Here is an 18,866-nt window from a genome sequence, read left to right on the forward strand (position 1 = left end):
TCAGTATGTTCCAAAGGCATTTTCTCTGACAAGGTGGAAAGCGGCAGCTGCAGAAACTTCTCTGAGGTTCCTGTGCCGCTGCAGAAGGCCCTGGAACTGGAAATTCCTCTGGTTCCTGGTGATGCTGACACACGTAAGGGAAGCAGAGCAGGGTGGGTGGGGCTGACACTGTGGGAAGGTGCTGGTCCAGGGTGGGGCTCAGCAGGGCTAAAAGGAATCCCTGTTTTCCCCAGAGATCTCTTCACAAAGTGTGGCCCAGGAGGTGACAATCCCAGCTGGGAGTAAGAGTGGGCTGAGAAGGGGACAGTGGCTGAGCGTCCTAGAAGATGAGTGGGTGCCTACGATGGAAAAGAGAGAGAGAAAGGAGCAAGGGAGAATGAGGGATTATGGGATAAGCGCGCAGAGGAAGGAAAGAGCCTTTCCTCTGCCAGGTGGATGTTTCTAGTAGGAATGAATCGGACTGTGGCCAGTTGTTCCTGAATGTTCAACCGGAGTGTGCCCCCACAGAATCGCTGGCATTGTACCAATCGTTAAGCACTCTGGGGGGGCTGAGGAGTGTGAATAACTGGTCTAGTCTTTTCTAGGGTGCTGTGATCATGGTTTCTGGGCACACTTGTTGAGGCTCTTTCCAGGTAGTGCCCTGTCTTATCAGGTGGACACATTAAGCTGACTTGCTTGTCACGTGTTGCCAGCCCCCCTCCTCCTTTCCCTCCCTCCCTCTCCCCCTCCCTCCCTCCTGCCCCTCCTCCCCTCTTTCCCTCCCTCCCTCCTGCCCCTCTCTCTCCTCCCCTTCTTCCTTCCCTCTTTCCCTCCCTCCCTCCTCCCCTTCTTCCCTCCCTCTTTCCTTCCCTCCCTCCCGTCCTCACGCCCCCCCCTCTTCTCCCTGCTTTCCTCTATCTCTTTCCTTCCCCCATTTCCCTTCCCCAAGTCCCTCCCTGTGCTCAGCCTCTCTGCTCAGGCCAGCCCCCTCTCTTACCTCTTACTCCTTCCCTTTTCCATTCGAAGCTGGATGCCTTCCGAGGCCCCCTGCCAGAAAGTAGAGCAGGTCAAATTATAAAAGGGGATTTAAACAAGAATGTTCCTTGGCAAAATGGGGGAAACAGATGTTCAGGGCTGGCGTGGCTGTCTGGTTTTCTGCTGCTGCACATCCCTTCCAGGATCTCTGGAGATGAGCATCCATCCCCAGAGCACAGACATGTGTTTATTTCAACACCAAATGTATCTGAATATTTATTTCTCCTGAAGTCTCTTCTCCCTTGGAACCTTCGAGCCCTCGGTCTCCTGTGGACATGGTGACTGGCCACTTGGCAAAAGTGCCATTTTCTGCTTGTTTTTACAGCTTTTTAATGCTGGACAGAGTGGCTCCCTCACCTGGAAATGATTTACGGCAGCTCCTGCTTCTTGATAGAGCAGAGGAGTCTGGGAGTAGAACCTGGGCTGCTGTGGGGACCAGGAGTATCAGTATGGTTTGGGGATAGAGGAGGCTTCCATATGGTCTGCTGCTGAGAAAGGGTGTTTGTTTGAGACAAGATAGTCTAATCTCAAATTGGCTACATAGTTAAGAATGGTCTTGAACCTCCTGTGTCCACCTCCTACATGCTGAGACTGCCGGGGTGCACTACCATGCCTCTGTGTGTGTGTGTGTGTGTGTGTGTGTGTGTGTGTGTGTGTGTATCTATACATACTGGGCTTGTGGATCTGCCAGAATTCCTCTGTTCTTGTCTTCAAGACCTTCAGGAAATAAGAAACTTCTACGATTGGCTGGTCAGCTTACTTCCACTTTTTTTTTTTTTTTTTTTTGTGGAGGTGGGGGAGGGGAATGGGATCTCATGGAGCCGAATCTGGCCTCAAACTCACAGTGAAAACTAAATGTTTTAGTTAGGGTTTCTACTGCTGTGATAAAATACCGTGGACAAAAGCAGCTTGGGAAGACAAGGGCCTATTTCAGGTCACAACTCTCAGGTCACACTCAATCAGTAAGGGAGGTCAGGGCGGAAACTCTTGGTAGGCACTGAAGTGAGGGTCATGGAAGGGACTGAGGGTGACTTGGAAATTCTTACCCTGGTGCCTCTTTTCTTCTGAGTGCTGGGGCTGCGGGTGTGTGTTGCCATGCTGCTGCTGTTTGGTGATGGAGATCCCACCCGTGTGTTCCTGCATGCCAAGGGAGCCCTCTCCCAACTGAGCGACGTCCTTCTTAAACCAAAGACCCCACCCCACCCCACCCCAGCCCACCCCGAACTCTACAAACTCTCAAAGGGAGGCCACAAACTGATGGTTCACTGTGGAGACAGAAGGAGGCAGGCAGCTCCAGGTCCCTGTCAGACAGACCCTGGTGCGGTTTAACCACCAGTGCCCAAGCCGAGGCAGGTATCTCTGTATTCCCACCCCAGGCATCAGTAAGTTTGGATGAATGAGCACATCTATAGCCCAGGCCACATTCAATAAACACTGTCTGTTCTCATCTTCTACTCCACTGCATTTAAATTAAGTTAAATGGATTGATCTATTTTTCAATTTTTTTATCATCTATCTGTCTATCTATCTATCTATCTATCTATCTATCATCTATCTGTCTATCTATCTATCATCTATCATCTATCTATCTATCATCTATTATCTATCATCTATCTATCTATCATCTATCTATCTATCTATCATCTATCTATCATCTATCATCTATCTATCTATCATCTATCTGTCTATCTATCTATCTATCTTTTTTTTTGAGACAAAGTCTCACTGTGTAGCTCTGGCTCCTAGACTTGCTCTGTAGACAAGGCTGGCCTCGAACTGGTGGAGAGTCATCTGCCTGTGAGTGCTGAGATTACAGGCCTGTCCCACCATTGCCCTTTTTTCCTTTTCTTTCTCCACTCCCTCATTACTTCCTTCTCTGAGGTCCATGCTGTTCTCCTCCCTGTTCTTTTCACCTAGTGACACGGAATGGAGAGGAATGGACAGGGGCAGGAAAAACAACCGCCACACCCAAACGCGTGTGGCTGTGCCGACCTCACAGGACTCAGGGAGGAGTTACTCAAGATGCTGAGTGCTAAGTGCTTAGTGTAGAGTTTACACTTCCCTCATGATTGCGGTTGCTCTTTCGGGTTCATAGAGACTCTCAGGACTCCAGGGAAGAGGAAACAGACTCAGTCACAGAGGTGAGGGGACACTAAGCCTCGAGGATGAGGTTGAGATGTGAATGGTATGGAGTAAGGCAGAGGATGTGAAAAGCATCGTGTCTGCTCTAGACCGGCCATGCCCTCCCTTTGAGCTCTTTCACCACAGTCCAAGGACTGAGTTCAGGGTGGCGGGGTCAGGGGGTGGGGTGGGATCGATAAGGCTGATTTTTTTTCCACATGCAAACCCAGATCAGCAGGGAACTACATAATGATCCCATTGTGTGCCTCCCAAAATGCTATTGTGTCTTGATGCCTGACAGACTCTGTTTGTCACCCTCCCAAAAGGCACCCAAGTTTGACTCAGGTTCAGTGGGACAAAGCCATCCTCACGTGTTTCCTACTGATTGAGTCACTCAGTTACAGACATTGTCCCTCTGTTACAAACGTTACCACCGGGCCACGGTTATCAGCTTCTTGTGGCTGACAGTCCACTGCTTACTGAGAGCTGTTCCTCTCCTGGACTCTTCTGTGATGTCTTTGTTCATTTGTTTATAGTGCTGCTCATGTTAACTTGAGTTCATGGCCCATGGATGGGCTGCCAACAACTCTTTTATCCTGACCCTTCCTGAGGTTTAAGGATATGCTCAGGATGAGTAGGGATTTGGCAGGCTCAGAAAAATAAAAGGACACCAGATTTATTTATTTATTTTAGGTATGATGATATCTGGGACATGCTGTGTAAACACTTCTGTTGCTTTCTGAATTCAAGCCCTAGTGGTCTTCAGCTTCACCCAGCAGCCCTGGCTATGGGAACCCCTCTGGGGCTGCTGCGCTCTTTTTACTGGATTTTCCTTCTCTGTTAGCAGATGTGGCAGAGATGACTCAGTGCCATATCTCAGGATTCGATGTCACCTGACTCAGTCAGGGGCCTACAGTAATCAAACTTGATTTTCAGTGGGTATTTATCACCTCGATAAGACAACTGAAGCTAGACATCAACTCCTCCTACGGAAACCCCGGGTAGTCGGGGGTTTGACGTGGGTCACGTTTTGTGTGAACACAGGAGAATCCTGTGACGGGGACGTTTCCGATTGCTGTCGTGAAACACCTGGCAAAAAGCAACTTGAGGGAAGAGCTTACTTTGGCGTAGTTCTAGGTACAGTCCGCCATGGTGGGAATGCGCGGCGCAGGAGAATGAGGCAGCGGTGCAGGTGGCCTCTGCAGCCAGGAGGCAGAATGGTCACTGTGGATGCGCAGAAGGCTTCCTCTTTCTCCTTTATCCAGTCTGAGAGCCCATGGGCTGCAGCTCCTCAGTGACTCCTCTCTGGGAGCACCTCCTAGGGCCTCCAAGAAAGAAGTGTCTTCTAAGTGGTTCTCAGTCTGGTCAAGGTGACAGGAAAGATGAACTGTCTGTCACAAGTCCTCTGAGCTGGTGACAGGTCTTCTTGGATATTAAGATTCTGATCTTTTTTCTTCTTTTCCCTATTCTTTTAACAAAAACCAAGGCTGAGCTGCTCCATTTTGGAGAAGGCAGAGCATCTTAGTGTCCCCACGGGAGTGAGCCCCAGGACATCTTCCTTACTTCACACTCAGCATCGTCAGAATATCTGACAGGATGTCGTGTGACAGGGACTGGGTCCCTGCCTCCGGAGAAAACCCGGTCTGTCTTTGTACAGTGATGGTTAGTAACAAAGGTCGTAGAGGATTCTAACTTGATTTCCTGTCTCCTTTGCCCAGTTGTCTACCTTCTGTCTTCTACAGGTTTATATATGTAACACACACACACACACACACACTGTGTCCTAGCATAAGGATACATTTCCCATTTGTCACCACACATGTAAATATAAATACATACTAATTAAACAGAAACATGTTTTATTTTAAATGATACATATGTGCGTGGCAGGAATATGTGCAGATGAGTACAGGCACCCATGGAGGCCGGAAGAGGATGTTAGCACTGAAGCTGGATTGACAGCTGTTGGAAGCTACCCTGCGTGGGTCCTGTGTGGGAGCAGCACCTGTGTTAACTGGGAAGCCACCTCTCTAGCCCTAGTAATCACCTGCTTTTAAGATGTCCTGCTTCGGGATTTTCTGTGATGTCTAGTTCATTCATTTACAGTACTGGTTACTTAAAACTGAATTTATGGTCCATGAATGGACGGCCAACTACTGTGTAAGACACTGCATCAGATCCCTGTGGAACAAATGTCGAGTAAGTCTTAGCTCTTTAGACACCCAAAGCCTGGCATTAGATCATGTCACAATCTCTCTTCTCCAAGCTAGGGTGTTCTGGGTGCTCTGTCCACTTGCCTCCTGTCCAGCATCTTCTGAGTGCCTTGTCCTTAGGAATGTTCTCTGAAACCTGGCTTCTGCACTGAGCACACAGCCTCCTGCATAGCCTGACCTATGTGTGGCTCAGTTAGTGGGTCATCAACCCCTGTCTGAGTTGCTATCAGCCCACAGATTAATTCTGATTTATCAGTTCACCCAAAATAGCTAACCTAGCCCATTGGTCCCCAGGGTTGTCTTTTAGGACATCTTAGGATATTTTCCTTACTTATGGGGATGGGGGTGGTGAATATCTCAAATCAACATAGCCATCTTTCATATTTCTTACAAGTACCCCAAACTCAAGAAGTATAAAAAGGAATCTGTATCTACCACAGTCTGTCCTGGCAACAATTAAAACACCTGTAAAATGATGCTACTTGATAAAAAAAAAAAAAAAACAGGTTAATAACAACAGCTAGTAATCGTGGAGCACCAGCTGTGAACCAAATGTGTAAACAGCTGTGTTTGTGATAGCTGAATCTCTCAAAGCCCCTCAAGGCAGATACACAGGTCACCACTACTAATCAAAAGAGAAAACTCTGAGTTTTATGTAACTAAAGATCATCATCAAGTAACTAATAAATAAGAGGACAGGGAGTCTATTCAGGACCATCTGAGTGTGAAGTCTATGTTTTAAAATATGCAACTGCTTCCTGCAGAGGAGAACATCTCTGGTGTTTTGGGGGCAGAGAGTACGTGGTGTGGTAGGGTCCTGTGAACATGAGGTCTCCAAAGATTTCGCTCCTTCCCAGAACAAGAGGAAGAGACTGAGATGGCCATAGGGACTCACCATTCACCCTCTGTTGCTGATGACTGCTCTAGGCAGTAAGATCTGGAGTCCTGGAGACTGACTGTCTTGGAAAGGTGAGCTGGGAAGGCTTGTAACCATGAGGAAACCTGCTCTGTCCCATGCTACCGTGAGAGTTTACCTACCTCTTTTCTGTGTGATAATCCTCATAGTTAACCAGCCCTGCTGGGTCCCCGCACTGATAAAACCATCACGTGTACAATCACAGGACATGGAGGAGACGGTATGAGTGCTAGCTCAAGGAAGAAAGATCAAGGATTTGATCGCTTTGTTCCTGCAACATCACTTGTTTGAATCCTTATTTAGACTGGGATTCTGAGAGAGTGACTTGAGGAGCCCCCAGTGTCCTGAGCCAGTGGTTCTCAGCTTGTGTGGTACCTTGACAGGCAGCCTCAGTACCACTGGGAAACTTGTCAGAAATGCAAGTGGAGGCCCTGCCCAGACCTACTGAGTCAAAGCCAGGACGGACCTAGCACTGCATTCACAAGCCTTGACGATGTCTCCCAGTCACTGAACTTTACCAGGGACTTCCCAGCCCACAGAGACCACAGGTCTTTCTTTCTTGGTTTCCACTTCAATTGAATCTGTGTGTTCTCATTGAGCTGTACCCTGAGACTCCCTTGCCCGTTCTGTGAATCTCTTTTCAGGGATTCATTGTCCCTAACTGTGTTCCTCTCTCTACCATGTGTTCTACAGCCTCTTGCTCTTAGGATGATGCCGGCTCTATCTCAGACACAATCATCCAGCTCTATCGCAGACATACATACTTTCTGATTTCTACATGGATAACTTAGAACATTTATCATGTCAGCTTAACACTTCCTCCAGATTTATGCTGTAAAATGATTCCCCCACCTTCTAAATTGAACTATTCCTAGTGGCTGGAGCCATTAGGAACAGTGGGGCATTCCCTACTTCCTTATCTTAGCTTTTAAGGTATAAGAGCTGCTGGTCTGTAGTGTCCATTCTAAAAGAGGAGACAAATTGTACCGGTCACAGAGAGGCTGGTCCCTTCCATTGTTCTCTGGCTGTAGGTTAAAAAGATAGGTTTTCAGCATGAAACACCCAAGCTGAGCCTAATCCCTTGTAAGGCCTCAGCATGAACACTGTGATTGAAGTCATCTCTCTCATTGTGAAAATTCTTGTTGGTTGTGTTTGGATAACCCTGGTATAGAATTTTTGTTCCTGGGATTATAGGTGTATACTACCATGAAAGGTTCAAATCCTTGCTTTTAACGGTAGCTTAATGTTTTTAGAAACTCAGTGTGTTTTCAGTTTTATATATAAAAATGTGTATCATCACTAGGAATAAAACAATAAACTGTTTTCTTCAGGTGAGATATAATCATAGGTTGCTTTCCATCAAGGAAGGATCAATACAGAGAGAGGCCCAGGGGCCTCTTTCTCTATTAAGCAATGTTAATTAATTAACCAACTCAGTAATTCTCAGCCAAGGGCAGCTTAGTGCCCTAAGGTACAATTAGCAATGTCTAGAGAGCTTTTTTGTCTTCCTTCCTTCCTTCCTTCCTTCCTTCCTTCCTTCCTCCTCCCTCCCTCCCTCCCTCCCTTCCTTCCTTCTTTCCTTTTTTTTTTTTTTAAATAAAAAAAGATTTATCTACTGTATATGTGTGAGGGTTTTGCCTGCATATATGTATGTGCACCATGGATGTTCAGGGCCTGCAGAAGCCAGAGGAGGGTGGATCCCCTGGAACTGGAGTTACATACAGTTTAAGCCACTGTGTGGGTGCTGGGATCTGAATCTTGGTCTCTCCAAGAGCAGCCAGTGCTCTTAAATGCTAACTTATCTCTCCAGTCCTGTTTTCTTAACCAGGCATCAAGAGGCGGTTGCTACTGACCCTCCAGCTACAATGCACAGAGCTGTAGCTCACAATGAAAGCTATCAGCCCATTGTCAGTCAGTGCCTAAGCTGAGAAACCCTAAATCAGAGCAATCAAGCCATAAATCAGAGGAAACTATCAGGAGCTCAGACCTGAGGGTTCTGTAGTGATAGTCTCAATAACAACCAGAATAGCTTAGTAATTCCAGTGCTCAATTATCTGAATAGTTGCCCAGCCAAGCTTGTACTCACAGCTACTTGTCCTGTTCAGCATCCCCCAGGGTTAGTTTGTAGCCAGTTTTCAGAAGGAAACACCTTCTCCTCCTTCCCACTACTTTCCTATTGTAGATGCATTTTCTCTGGCCATGGTCTTATCTTCTCCGTCTCTCACATTTTAATGGATCCAATTACAGGCTTAGCGCATATTAGATAATAACACCCCCAGGAGGAACTGATGAGGCAAGAGACCAGTGTGTCACTGAGGGTGGGAAACTGAAAGCATCCGGACAAACAGGCCTCAGACATATAACTTAGTCACTGAGCCAAGCTCGTTGTGGCAGTGGTAGCTCAGAGCCTGACCTTCCATCCGTCTGTCCCAAAGTCCTTCAGTGAATTTTAAATGGAGCAAATTTCCAATTGATGGAGTCTGTGCTGGTTGATTTTCTGTCAGCTTGGCACAAGCTCCCGTTGTCTGGCAGGTGAGATTTCTCAGTTAGGAAACTGTCTCCATCAGATGGGCCTGTGAGCATGTCTGTGGGGCATTTTCTTGATTAAAGATTGATGTGAGAGGCTGAGCCCACTGTGGGTGGTGTCACCCCTGGGCAGGTGGTCCTGGGATGTATAAGAAAGCAGGCTGAGCAAGCCATGGGGAACAAGCCAATAAGCAGTGCTCCTCCATGGCCTCTGCATCAGCTCCCGCCTCCAGGCCCTGACTTCTGCCCTGACTTCCTGTAATTCATGACGGACTGTAAGGTGAAATAAACCCTTTCTTCTCCAAGCTGCTTCTGCTCATGGTGTAGATTCTTTATGTCACCGTTTTCTTAGAAGCAGCTTTCTCGTCCTTGGGCACAGTTTCCAGAACCCCCGAGGTATCTGACCCTGGATGTCTGTCCACTTTTACCCCCTCGCTCCTCCCCCTCTGCTTTTCATTTTTCCACAGTAATGATCTGGCCCTGGCAAGGGACCTTCTCCTACCTCTTCCTCCTCTCTCAACACCCAGCATCCTATAGGCATTGGTCTCTAAATCATGGTGCTATCAATACTTCACAAGATGGGGGCAGAGCATATGCCTGGATCTTGTAGGAGGCATGCATGGTGTAAGACTTAAGAATATGATTTTATATCTGGAAACAAGCTGGGGAAGGAGAGAGAAACTACTATCTTTATAAAACGCACCGATTGAATGAAAAGCTTGGGGAAATCTTTTTGTCTGTGGAGAGTATGGTAAACCAAAGAGGCTCAGGACCAGCCTGCCTGTGGGGCTGCCTCCTAGCGTGGCAGCTAGTTTACATTGTCAGCTTGATTGGGTTAAGAAGCAGGCAGGGCACCAATGAAGCATACTTCTGCCTGTGTCTGTCAGGGCTTTCCCCTGACATCAACTGAGGGTGGAGGACCCACCCGGAATGTGGGCGGTGCCATCCTATGGACAGGAAAAGAGTAAGCCAGGTGAAAGCCGGAACCCTCTCCCCCTTTCTCTCCTTCCTGACCTGCCCAGATGTGGCCAAGCAGCCCCACGTTCCTGCCACCATGCCTCCCCCACCAGCAATGGTGTGACCTAAAATAAGTATTTTCTATCTTTAATTATGTCTTACCAGATCTTTGGTTATGAAAATGAGAAAAGTGGCTGGGCAATGGTGGTGCACGCCTTTAATCCCAGCACTCGGGAGGCATAGGCAGGCGGATCTCTGTGAGTTCGAGGCCAGCCTGGGCTACCAAGTGAGTTCCAGGAAAGGCGCAAAGCTACACAGAGAAACCCTGTCTCGAAAAACAAAAAGCAAAAAACAAAACAAAAAAAAAATGAGAAAAGTAATTCGTATGTCTACATGTCATATGCTTTTGCCTACACATATATACATATGATAAATTTAAATCTATAATAAGCCTATTAAGAAACTAACAATAATAACAATAAACTAGGGCACTGATACAATATATTGTTCAACCTGCTCAGAATGCCTTATATTGTAAGCTCTGATGGGAGGGTAATGCATCCTGTGTGGATACACTGGACAAAGGAGGGTAGTGAGACATCATAGTACTCACAAGGGTACTCGTAAAGCTTATGGTTTTTTTTTTGTTTTTTTTTTTTTTTTGGAAACTTGCCATGTAGTAGTTTTGGACTGCAGTTGACTAGGTAAACTGAAACTATAGAAAATGAAATTATAAATAAGAGGATGCAGCCAGGCAGTGGTGGCACACACCTTTGATCCCAGCACTTGGGAGGCAGAGGCAGTCAGATCTCAGTGAGTTCCAGGTCAGCCTGGTCTACAGAGTGAGTTCTAGAAAGGCCAGGGGTATTGGGATTATATTGCTAGCAATCGATGGAGTCTGTTTAATGATCAAAGGAATTTATTTGGGGGCTTAACTCACAAGACAGAACAAAGGAATTTGTCGCAGGATCCTGGAAGGGTGAGGCACAGTCCAACAGTGTTATCTGGCAAGCTCTGCCTTGGCCTGTCCCAGCATCCAAAGCCACGAGGTAGCAAAGAGAAAGAGCCACATATGTGCATCCCAGGTCTTAAGGATCTTCCCTCCACAGTGGCCACACCCCAGGAACATGTACATCAAGGTCATAGGCAGGTGTAACAGTTGCCTGCTACCTCACTAGGGATGGTGCTTCAAGACATGGCGCAAACAGCTCCCACTTCACAGGGCTACACAGAGAAACCCTGTTTTGAAAAACCAAACCAGCAACAGCAAAAAGCAAGAGGATGCTACCGTGCATGGGTTCGTCCAATCCAGTGTTAATGTGGCCATTGTATGCTTGTGAAAAGAAGAGATCCAAAGGGAGAATGCTGAGGAGCAGGTTGGTGTGTGCTTCCCTTTCTGGTGTCTAAGGCTTTGTCTGGAATATCTTCTTTTCAGTCCGGTGTCATGGGCGCCTGTAGTCCCAACACTTGAGAGAAACAGGACAATATTACCACGAGCCCAGCATTAGCCTAGGCGACATAGTGAATGCCAGGACATCCAGAGCTATCCAGCAAGGGCCCTGCCTAAGACAACACTAAACCCACCTGCAAACAGTAACAGCAGCGATCCCCTTCTCCGTCCTCCGGTCCCTTGCAATCCTTTGCGTACATCTGCTCTGTGCCTCAACGGCCCCTTGCTTGTGGCTTGTGTGTGTCAGCCACCACCCTTTACCTTCAGTGACTTGAGTTCTGGTGTAGCCAGTGCTTCTGATAGAATTGTGAGAGTGCCACCACCCCGGTAAACATCTGAGAGACTCATTCTGAGCTCCAGCTCATGCTGACGTGTTCTGAATTTGGAACTAGGATATGGGGAATTCAAATTTCTACATGCTGTGGTTCAGAAATAACAATTTGGAAAGTGCCGTGGAGCTGGAACCTTAAAACAATCTTCCTAGAAGGAAAACAAGTCACTTTAATCAAGGCTGCCTGACTGAAAGCTTCCATTGGTTTGTTCTTTTAATAGTCACTAACTGTGACCTATGTGAGTCTCTTCATGGTCATGTCTGCGGACGGCCCTTTTGTCCTCATCCTTCTCTTTCCCAGCAAGCTCAGCCTTCCTCTTTGGCTGCTTGGTGTCCATCTAGCAAGGCACAGGCCGATAAAGACTTAGAGTGTGTGTGCAGCTGAGTGCTTGTCGATGGAGAGTATTTGCATGCTAATGGAGTATTGAAAGTCCTTTGTATTTTGAAAATCTGGAGGGAAAAGAACATCGATATGTTATCTCAGCCCTCAAAGCAAGCGTAGGAGGTCATGCTGTGGAGAAAGCTGTGGTTTGCAGTGTTACCTTCCCAGTCTGGAAGGAGGTAGAAGTTAGGCTAGCACTCAGGTCTTACCCTAAGGCCGTAGTAATTCTCTATGTGGATGTCACCAGCAACTCATCCTCCCACCCTGCTGGTCTCCTACTGGCAATATCCAATATCCATCCTGTTTGGTCCCAAAGGGCACTAATGGCCCCATCACCTTCCCCAGCAATTAGCAAATGAAAGATTGAATCACTTTAGAATGGATGTTGACACTTAGTGTGAGTATATAGATTGCCCCTAGAAGCACAGGTATAAATCACTATTTTGCTTGCTAGTTAAGACAAATTATTTTATGTGGTGATATTGTGTTCCCCAAAATATTGTGCACCCTAATAAACTTATCTGGGGTCAGAGAACAGAACAGCTACTAGATATAGAGGCCAGAAAATGGTGACACACACGTGCCTTTAATCCTATCACTTGGGAGGCAGAGATCCATCTGTATCTCTGAGTTTAAAGACACACTGGAAACAGCCAGACATGGTGACTCATGCCTTTAATCCCAGGAAGTGAGCCTTTAATCCCAGGAAGTGATGGCAGAAAGCAGAAAGGTATATAAGGCATGAGGACCAGAACTAGAGCTGGTTAAGCATTTAGGCTTTGAGCAGCACAGTTCAGCTGAGATCCATTTGGAGGAGAACTCAGAGGCTTCCAGTCTGAGGAAACAGGATCAGCTGAGGAAATGGCAAGGTGAGGTAGCTGTGGCTTGTTCTGTTTCTCTGATCTTCCAGCATTCACCCCAATACCTGGCTCAGGTTTGTTTTTATTAATAAGACCTTTTAAGATTCATGCTACAATTTTAAGCAAAATCTTACTAGTCACCATGGCTGGCCTGCCATTCTCTATGTGGGACCAGAACTTGCTGCGACACCCCTGCCTCTGCCACTCTAGAGCGGGTATTATTGGCGTGTACCATCACTTTTATCATCATCATCATCATCATCATCATCATCATCATCATCATCATATCTTGTTTCTGTCTGGCTCAAACGAGGCATTGGAATCTGCAGATAAATTTTCTTTGAAACATTGCAGAGAAAGCAGTGTTGGAGCTGTGGGAGCTGCGGCCTTTTCTTTCAGCCTATAGTTTCCGAGCAATAGATTCAGATGCATTTCATGTAGAAGTTCCCTCATGTCTGCATCCGAGGTACAGATTAGAGCAGTTGAGAGGGTTAAGACATGGGTTGGGGAAGCTGGCCTCCAGCAGGGCTCTCCTTTTGGGCTGCCATATGTGGCTACTTGGAGTCAATGGAGGAGTGTCGAGTGTGGGCGAGACTCGCCTAATGAACTCCCAAGCTTCTCCGGCGTGCAAACTGTGCCCTTAGAGAGCTGAAGCCCTGGGCTGAAGGAGCAGCCTTGGAACTTGGCAGACTTTTCTTTCTCTAGCCTCTTCCTCCCCTAGTTTGATTTGGAAGCTTGCTTTCCGTATGAAGAACTAGTTTACACACTCACATCTTCTCTTTCCTTCACACTCCTGACCCCAGCATTTCCCCCAGAAGACAGTAGGTCACTTATGTTTCCCTCAGACCAGCCTCTCCACTGTGCTCATGACTCACTCTTCCCAGAAGGGCCCTTTCCTGTGCCTAGGGCTCCAAATCTCTTAAGTGTGTGGTTTTCCCCTGGGATAGACAAGTCAGTGAGAAGAGTAAAATCTCACTTCAGAGTCTGTGATCTTTGTTTGATATTCCCATCCTCACTTTAACTTCACCCTCATCCCTTCTGTAGTGACCCAAAATGTCCCCATCCATGGGCTTTGGGGAGGCTACCGGAACATCAGCAAATATATGCTTAAATACATTCTACTTTATATTTGTAACAAAAATGTACTGAATCCATATGTTTCAGTTTCCTTTCTGTTGTGACAAATGCCATGACCAAAAGCAACATAGAGGAGAAAAGGATTCATTTCATCTTACAGATAACAGCCCGTTGAGGGACATCAAGGCAGGAACTCAAGCAGGAACCCTGAGACCAGGCCTGCTTGCTGTTCCAAACCGCATTTACCACTGACCGAGGAACTCACAGTGAGAGACATACAGCAGGAACCCTGGTGGATGCCGCTTGCCAGCCGGCCCACAGGCCACGCTTAGCTAACTTTATAACACCGATGGGGACTGTTTTGCCCAGGGAATGGTGCCACCCACAGTGGGCCAAGATCCCCCTTACATCAACAATCAAGAGCTCCATTTCTGTTCATTACGTCTTCTCCATGTCTGTACTAAGCTTGTCGAGGCCCAGATAAACCAATGAAGCAGTTGCTCCCTCACTGACTGTAGGGCACAGACTCGGCTCCTAAGCCAGCACTCAGCATTAACACTGTGTGGTAGGACGCACACGTGGGGTTCCACCCCTGACTTTGCCACTGAACTTGTTCTGTGACGTTAGGGAAGTCATTCCACAGCCCGACAGGAGTTTCCTCGTCAGCCAAGCGAAAGGTGTGGTACAGTTTCTTCCATTCTTTCCAGACCTACACTTTGGTGACTTGTTCATCTTCCTTAAGCCTGCTGTCTCTTCCTTTCCCCCATTTTTACTTTCTCGCCAAGCCGCAAACCTTGCCAACTCCCTCTGGGATCCACTGCCCGCCCTGCCAGCCTCCTTTTCCTGCTCCTCTGATCTCCACCCCTCCCCCCTGCACACTTTCTGCACAAGGCTGGTCTCTCTCTCCTGTCCAGACTTCTAACAAGTGAGGACCCACTACCCTGCCTTTTCTGTGCACATCTCTTGGCTCTGTGTGTTGTACAAGGGCAGATGACTTTAAACGGAGCCTCTGCTTGAGAAATAACTTCGACAATTACATTTGGGCCCTCTGTCTGGGGAGCAGAGGTTGCCAAGTCAGAAGGCTGTCATGGAATCTGAATGAAGCTCCGGGGGTGGTGTGTGTGTGTGTGTGTGTGTGTGTGTGTGTGTGTGTGTGTGTAAAGCTGTGAGCAGCTGACTTAGCGAGCTGTCACAACACAGCCACGAACCCTTTGATGGCCTGGTAAGAAGGGAGAGAGGAGACAGGCAGACGGAAGCCCTGATATGCCCTAACCCTCCAACTAAGGGCTTGGACTGCAGCCTCTCCTCTCCGAAGACCAGAAAGGTCCCAGGACATGGCTTCAAAAGGCAGAGAGTGTAATCCAGTATAGTGGTCTGGGTACGGATGTTGCTTAGGAAAGAGAGCCTGCTTTCAGAGGTGGGACAGAGTCAGAAATACTGTCCTAACACTTAGAATTCTTTGCTTCTGCTTGAAGAGATAACGGCCTGGGGATCGTGGCCACAGGATGTGCAGTCCTAGGAACCTATTGAACATTTAAGGCTGTAAGGAAGGTCTGTTTAGGCCCTTCCGCTCTTCAGCAAAGCATATCACCGCCTCTCCTATCCTGATCCCCCTACCTGATGGAAGTACTAGGGCCAAGGCAACGCTGAGAAAAATGTGACCACTTTCACCAGGGAATTCCGTATAGGAGAGAGTTGACCCTAAATGGAACCTAGCCAGGAGTTCGGAGGCAGATCCTAGCAAAGGAGTCTGAGGCATTCAAACAGAAACGGTGAGTGTGTCAGGAATTCCAACGCGGCGGGGGTCAAGACAGGGGAAGCCAGCTCCTTCCTTGGTCTAAGGGAGACACGTCAGCTTGAGCCCCGGCAGTTTCCGAGGTCCCGGGAGGGGCTACGGGAAGCTGGGGACGGGCTCTAGGGCCCCGCGGCCAGGGCCGGGGCGGGGTGGAGTGTAAGGTTACAGGGACCGGACTAGCGACCCTCCGGGGCAGCTAGGGCGGCTGGGAGCGGAGCGCCGGGCGCTCAGGGACCCGGCTGCGGGGTGGGGTGGGTGGGACTGGAGGGGGAGCTGGACATCCTTCTACTTCCCGAGCATCGGGGCGCCCCTCGCCGCGCCGCCCAGCCGCCATCCCCCTGCCGCCATTCCCCTGCCGCCGCTGCCCAAGCCAGGATCGCTCCATGATCGCCCCATGCGGAGGGCAAAGTCGCGCCGGGGACCTTGCGAGCCTGTGCTGAGAGGTAACCAGCTCAAGCCGGGGGCTCAGGGAGGGCTCCCTCGGACTGGGCCGAGAGTTCCCTGTGCTTCCTCCCGGGAGCCCAGGCTGACATCAGCTCCGCTCCAGATGTGGGGACTTGGGCAGTCAGGTCGGCGCCAGGGCCTCCGAGTGTCCGGTGAGGGATCCAGAAGGTTTAGTAAGACAAAAAGCAGAATCCAGTTCCCTGCCACCCTCGGAGTGCCCAGTACCCACGGGGCGGATCCTCATGGGAGGCCGAGGACTGGGGTCCGCACGGCCCCGGACCCGGGACTGGCCTTTCCCGTGTGGCTGGTGGGTCCCGGTCGCCGGAGGGGCGGGAGGGTTGGCCGGTGCCGCTGTCCCGGAGCAGACAAAGGCGCTCGGGGCGCCCAACTTGGACCCCAGGACGCGCCCTGGCCGGGAGGCTCGGGCCCCCTCCACCCCTGCGCCGTCTTTGTTCTCCCCAAACAAGTTTCTTGCACAAATCGGGGCTTGGATCCGGCTTTCCCTGGCCTGTTGGCACTGCCTTGAAAAGAATCTGGTTTCCGGGAGGAAATGTAAACTTTCCAGGGGGGAGTTGGTTGAACTTTGTTGGAACGTGACATTTGTGGCTGGCGGGAGAGTGGCCCTTGACAGCCCAGAGGACCCGCGGGTACTGCCTCCTAGGGAGCCATGCTGGGGGACGAGGTCCCCTGGCCTCGAATCCCAGGCCTTCCCCCTCCTCCGGCCCCCCTTTTTGTTTTTGGAAAATGTTTGCCTTTCTGCCTTTGTCGTGGGTGTATTGTCCCTATTATCCGGACTGCAGCTTCAGGACACACAGGTCTTGATTCCAGGGCCTTGATGCTTACATTTTGTGTGGAATTTGGCCCCCCTGCTTCCTGCCCCTGCCCACATGGCTCTTTCTTCCTCCTCTGAAGACTGTTAAAAGTTTGGCGGGTTTTGCTTATAAAAGTCCTTGGTGGTGGTGGAGGGTGTGTGATCCCTCAAAACAGTGTCAACTCGTTCATCAGAAATGAACACAAGCAGACTGAGGTAACATTAAACAGCTGCAGTTGCAGAAGACTCCTTTTCAGGGAGTGAAAAGTCAGGGCTTGAAGATGGAACGCTCCTGGCTTCCTGCTTCCAAAACTCGGCTGTGGCTCTTGCCAGACTGCCTAAGATTCTCCCTGGCGGCCTACCCTATGGGGTCCAGGTTGGCACTGCCCCGTCTAACATTGCTGCTTAAGGGTCTCTGTGGTTCAAGTTCCTGACGATGCCAGTCGAGTACAGAAAGCACTTGCTAGGACCCTGCTCTGAACAGTATGTGATTTCCCTCCAAGATGGTTCTTTATGGGAATACTGAGGGAGCAGTATTTAAGTCGGACAGTGTGGGAGGAAAGCAAAGGACCAGAATGCATAGATTTGAGCAGAAAGAGAGAGAGAGAGCAGGGCATAGACTAGAATGTTCTAAAGACTTCTTACTTGGTGGGGTTCCTGGTGTGTGTGTGTGTGTGTGTGTGTGTGTGTGTGTGTGTGTGTGTGTGGTGGGGTCATGAAGGGAACAGGGCATAGACTAGAATGTTCTAAAGACTTCTTACTTGGTGGGGTTCCTGGTGTGAGTGTGTGTGTGTGTGTGTGTGTGTGTGTGTGTGTGTGTGTGTGTGTGTGTGTGTGTGTGGTGGGGTCATGAAGGGAGCAGGGCATAGACTAGAATGTTCTAAAGACTTCTTACTTGGTGGGGTTCCTGGTGTGTGTGTGTGTGTGTGTGTGTGTGTGTGTGTGTGTGTGTGTGTGTGTTGGGGTCATGAAGGGAGCAGGGCATAGACTAGAATGTTCTAAAGACTTCTTACTTGGTGGGGTTCCTGGTGTGTGTGCGAAGGTGATGTTTAATTTTTAGGTGAGCTGGTTTTTGTTTCTTCTTGCATGCCCCATTTTTTCCCGATGAGGAAAACTTTGGCCCACCTGGAGGTGACCAGCACATGAGAAGGTGCTATTTCTGCAGCTCCCCTTTTGAAAAATGTCTAGGTGGTGTTTCCGGTTCTGTCGAGAGGGTGTGGGCCGGAGCGCACTGAGAACACATGGAGACTGAAGATTTCAGAACACATCTTTCATCGACAGTGGTACATGAATGTAGCTCAGCCCATGAGTGGAGAGGGCCTGCTCCCAGCCAGCTTGTGTGTCTGGAGCTTCACTGGGTGGCACTATGCTCCTTCTGATGTCCAACCCCACCAGATGTGTGAGCCTAGAGCCGAGGAGGGGGCTGAATTAACTAAGGGGAGGCAGGGCCTCTGCTGGGAAACAGGAGTTGCCAAAGTTCATCCTCCAGGTGTGCTTGTGTCTTCTGGGGGTGCTCTGAGAGTGCTTGGAAGACCACAGCATGCTGCAGCCACAGGACTTTAAGTACCCAGTGACAGACTAAGGCAGATACTAGGGACACTATAAAATTTTTCTTTTCACGTCAGTAAGTTGAGCTTTGTAAGAATTGTTTGCAATTCTAACATTTACCAAAGTTTTCTCAAGTAACACTCCTTCTTGGCTGGGTTCTGTGTGTGCCCGTGCGTGTGGAAGCTCAGGCTAGGAATTTTGTAGTATTTTGAATGTTTTTGTTACCACTGGAGGGTTCTTATCACCCAGAATTCAGTAGGTGACAGAATCCTTGAAAAGCAGGTGGTGAGGGAGGAGGTCAGGCCAGAGGATGTATTTGATTACAAAGTTTGCTGGGGATTGTCTGAGGTTATTGAGGTTTTTCTATTTGTTTGCCTAGAGTTTTTAAAGTCCTGTTGGTTTGACTTTGCTTTGTCTCGCA

The 18,866-nt window shown here is 48.8% G+C and overlaps 1 protein-coding gene across 5 annotated transcripts in view; it reads left to right on the plus strand.

The window, feature by feature from the left end:
* The window catches only part of Amotl1 (angiomotin like 1), a 128,277-nt gene that overhangs the window by 44,775 nt on the left and 64,636 nt on the right, over positions 1–18,866 (plus strand). Inside the window, exon 1 of one of the 5 annotated variants that reach the window (XM_028859589.2) lies at positions 15,895–16,085. The exons of the other annotated variants lie outside the window; for them this stretch is intronic. Within the exon in view, the coding sequence (XP_028715422.1) occupies positions 16,037–16,085 (49 nt within the window). The 5' untranslated portion in view covers positions 15,895–16,036. Of the gene's footprint in view, positions 1–15,894; positions 16,086–18,866 lie in introns of those variants that run through there. 5 annotated transcript variants of the gene reach the window in all.

This window comes from Peromyscus leucopus, chromosome 7 (genome assembly GCF_004664715.2).
Source record: "Peromyscus leucopus breed LL Stock chromosome 7, UCI_PerLeu_2.1, whole genome shotgun sequence".
In the NCBI taxonomy this organism is placed as follows: Eukaryota; Metazoa; Chordata; class Mammalia; order Rodentia; family Cricetidae; genus Peromyscus; species Peromyscus leucopus.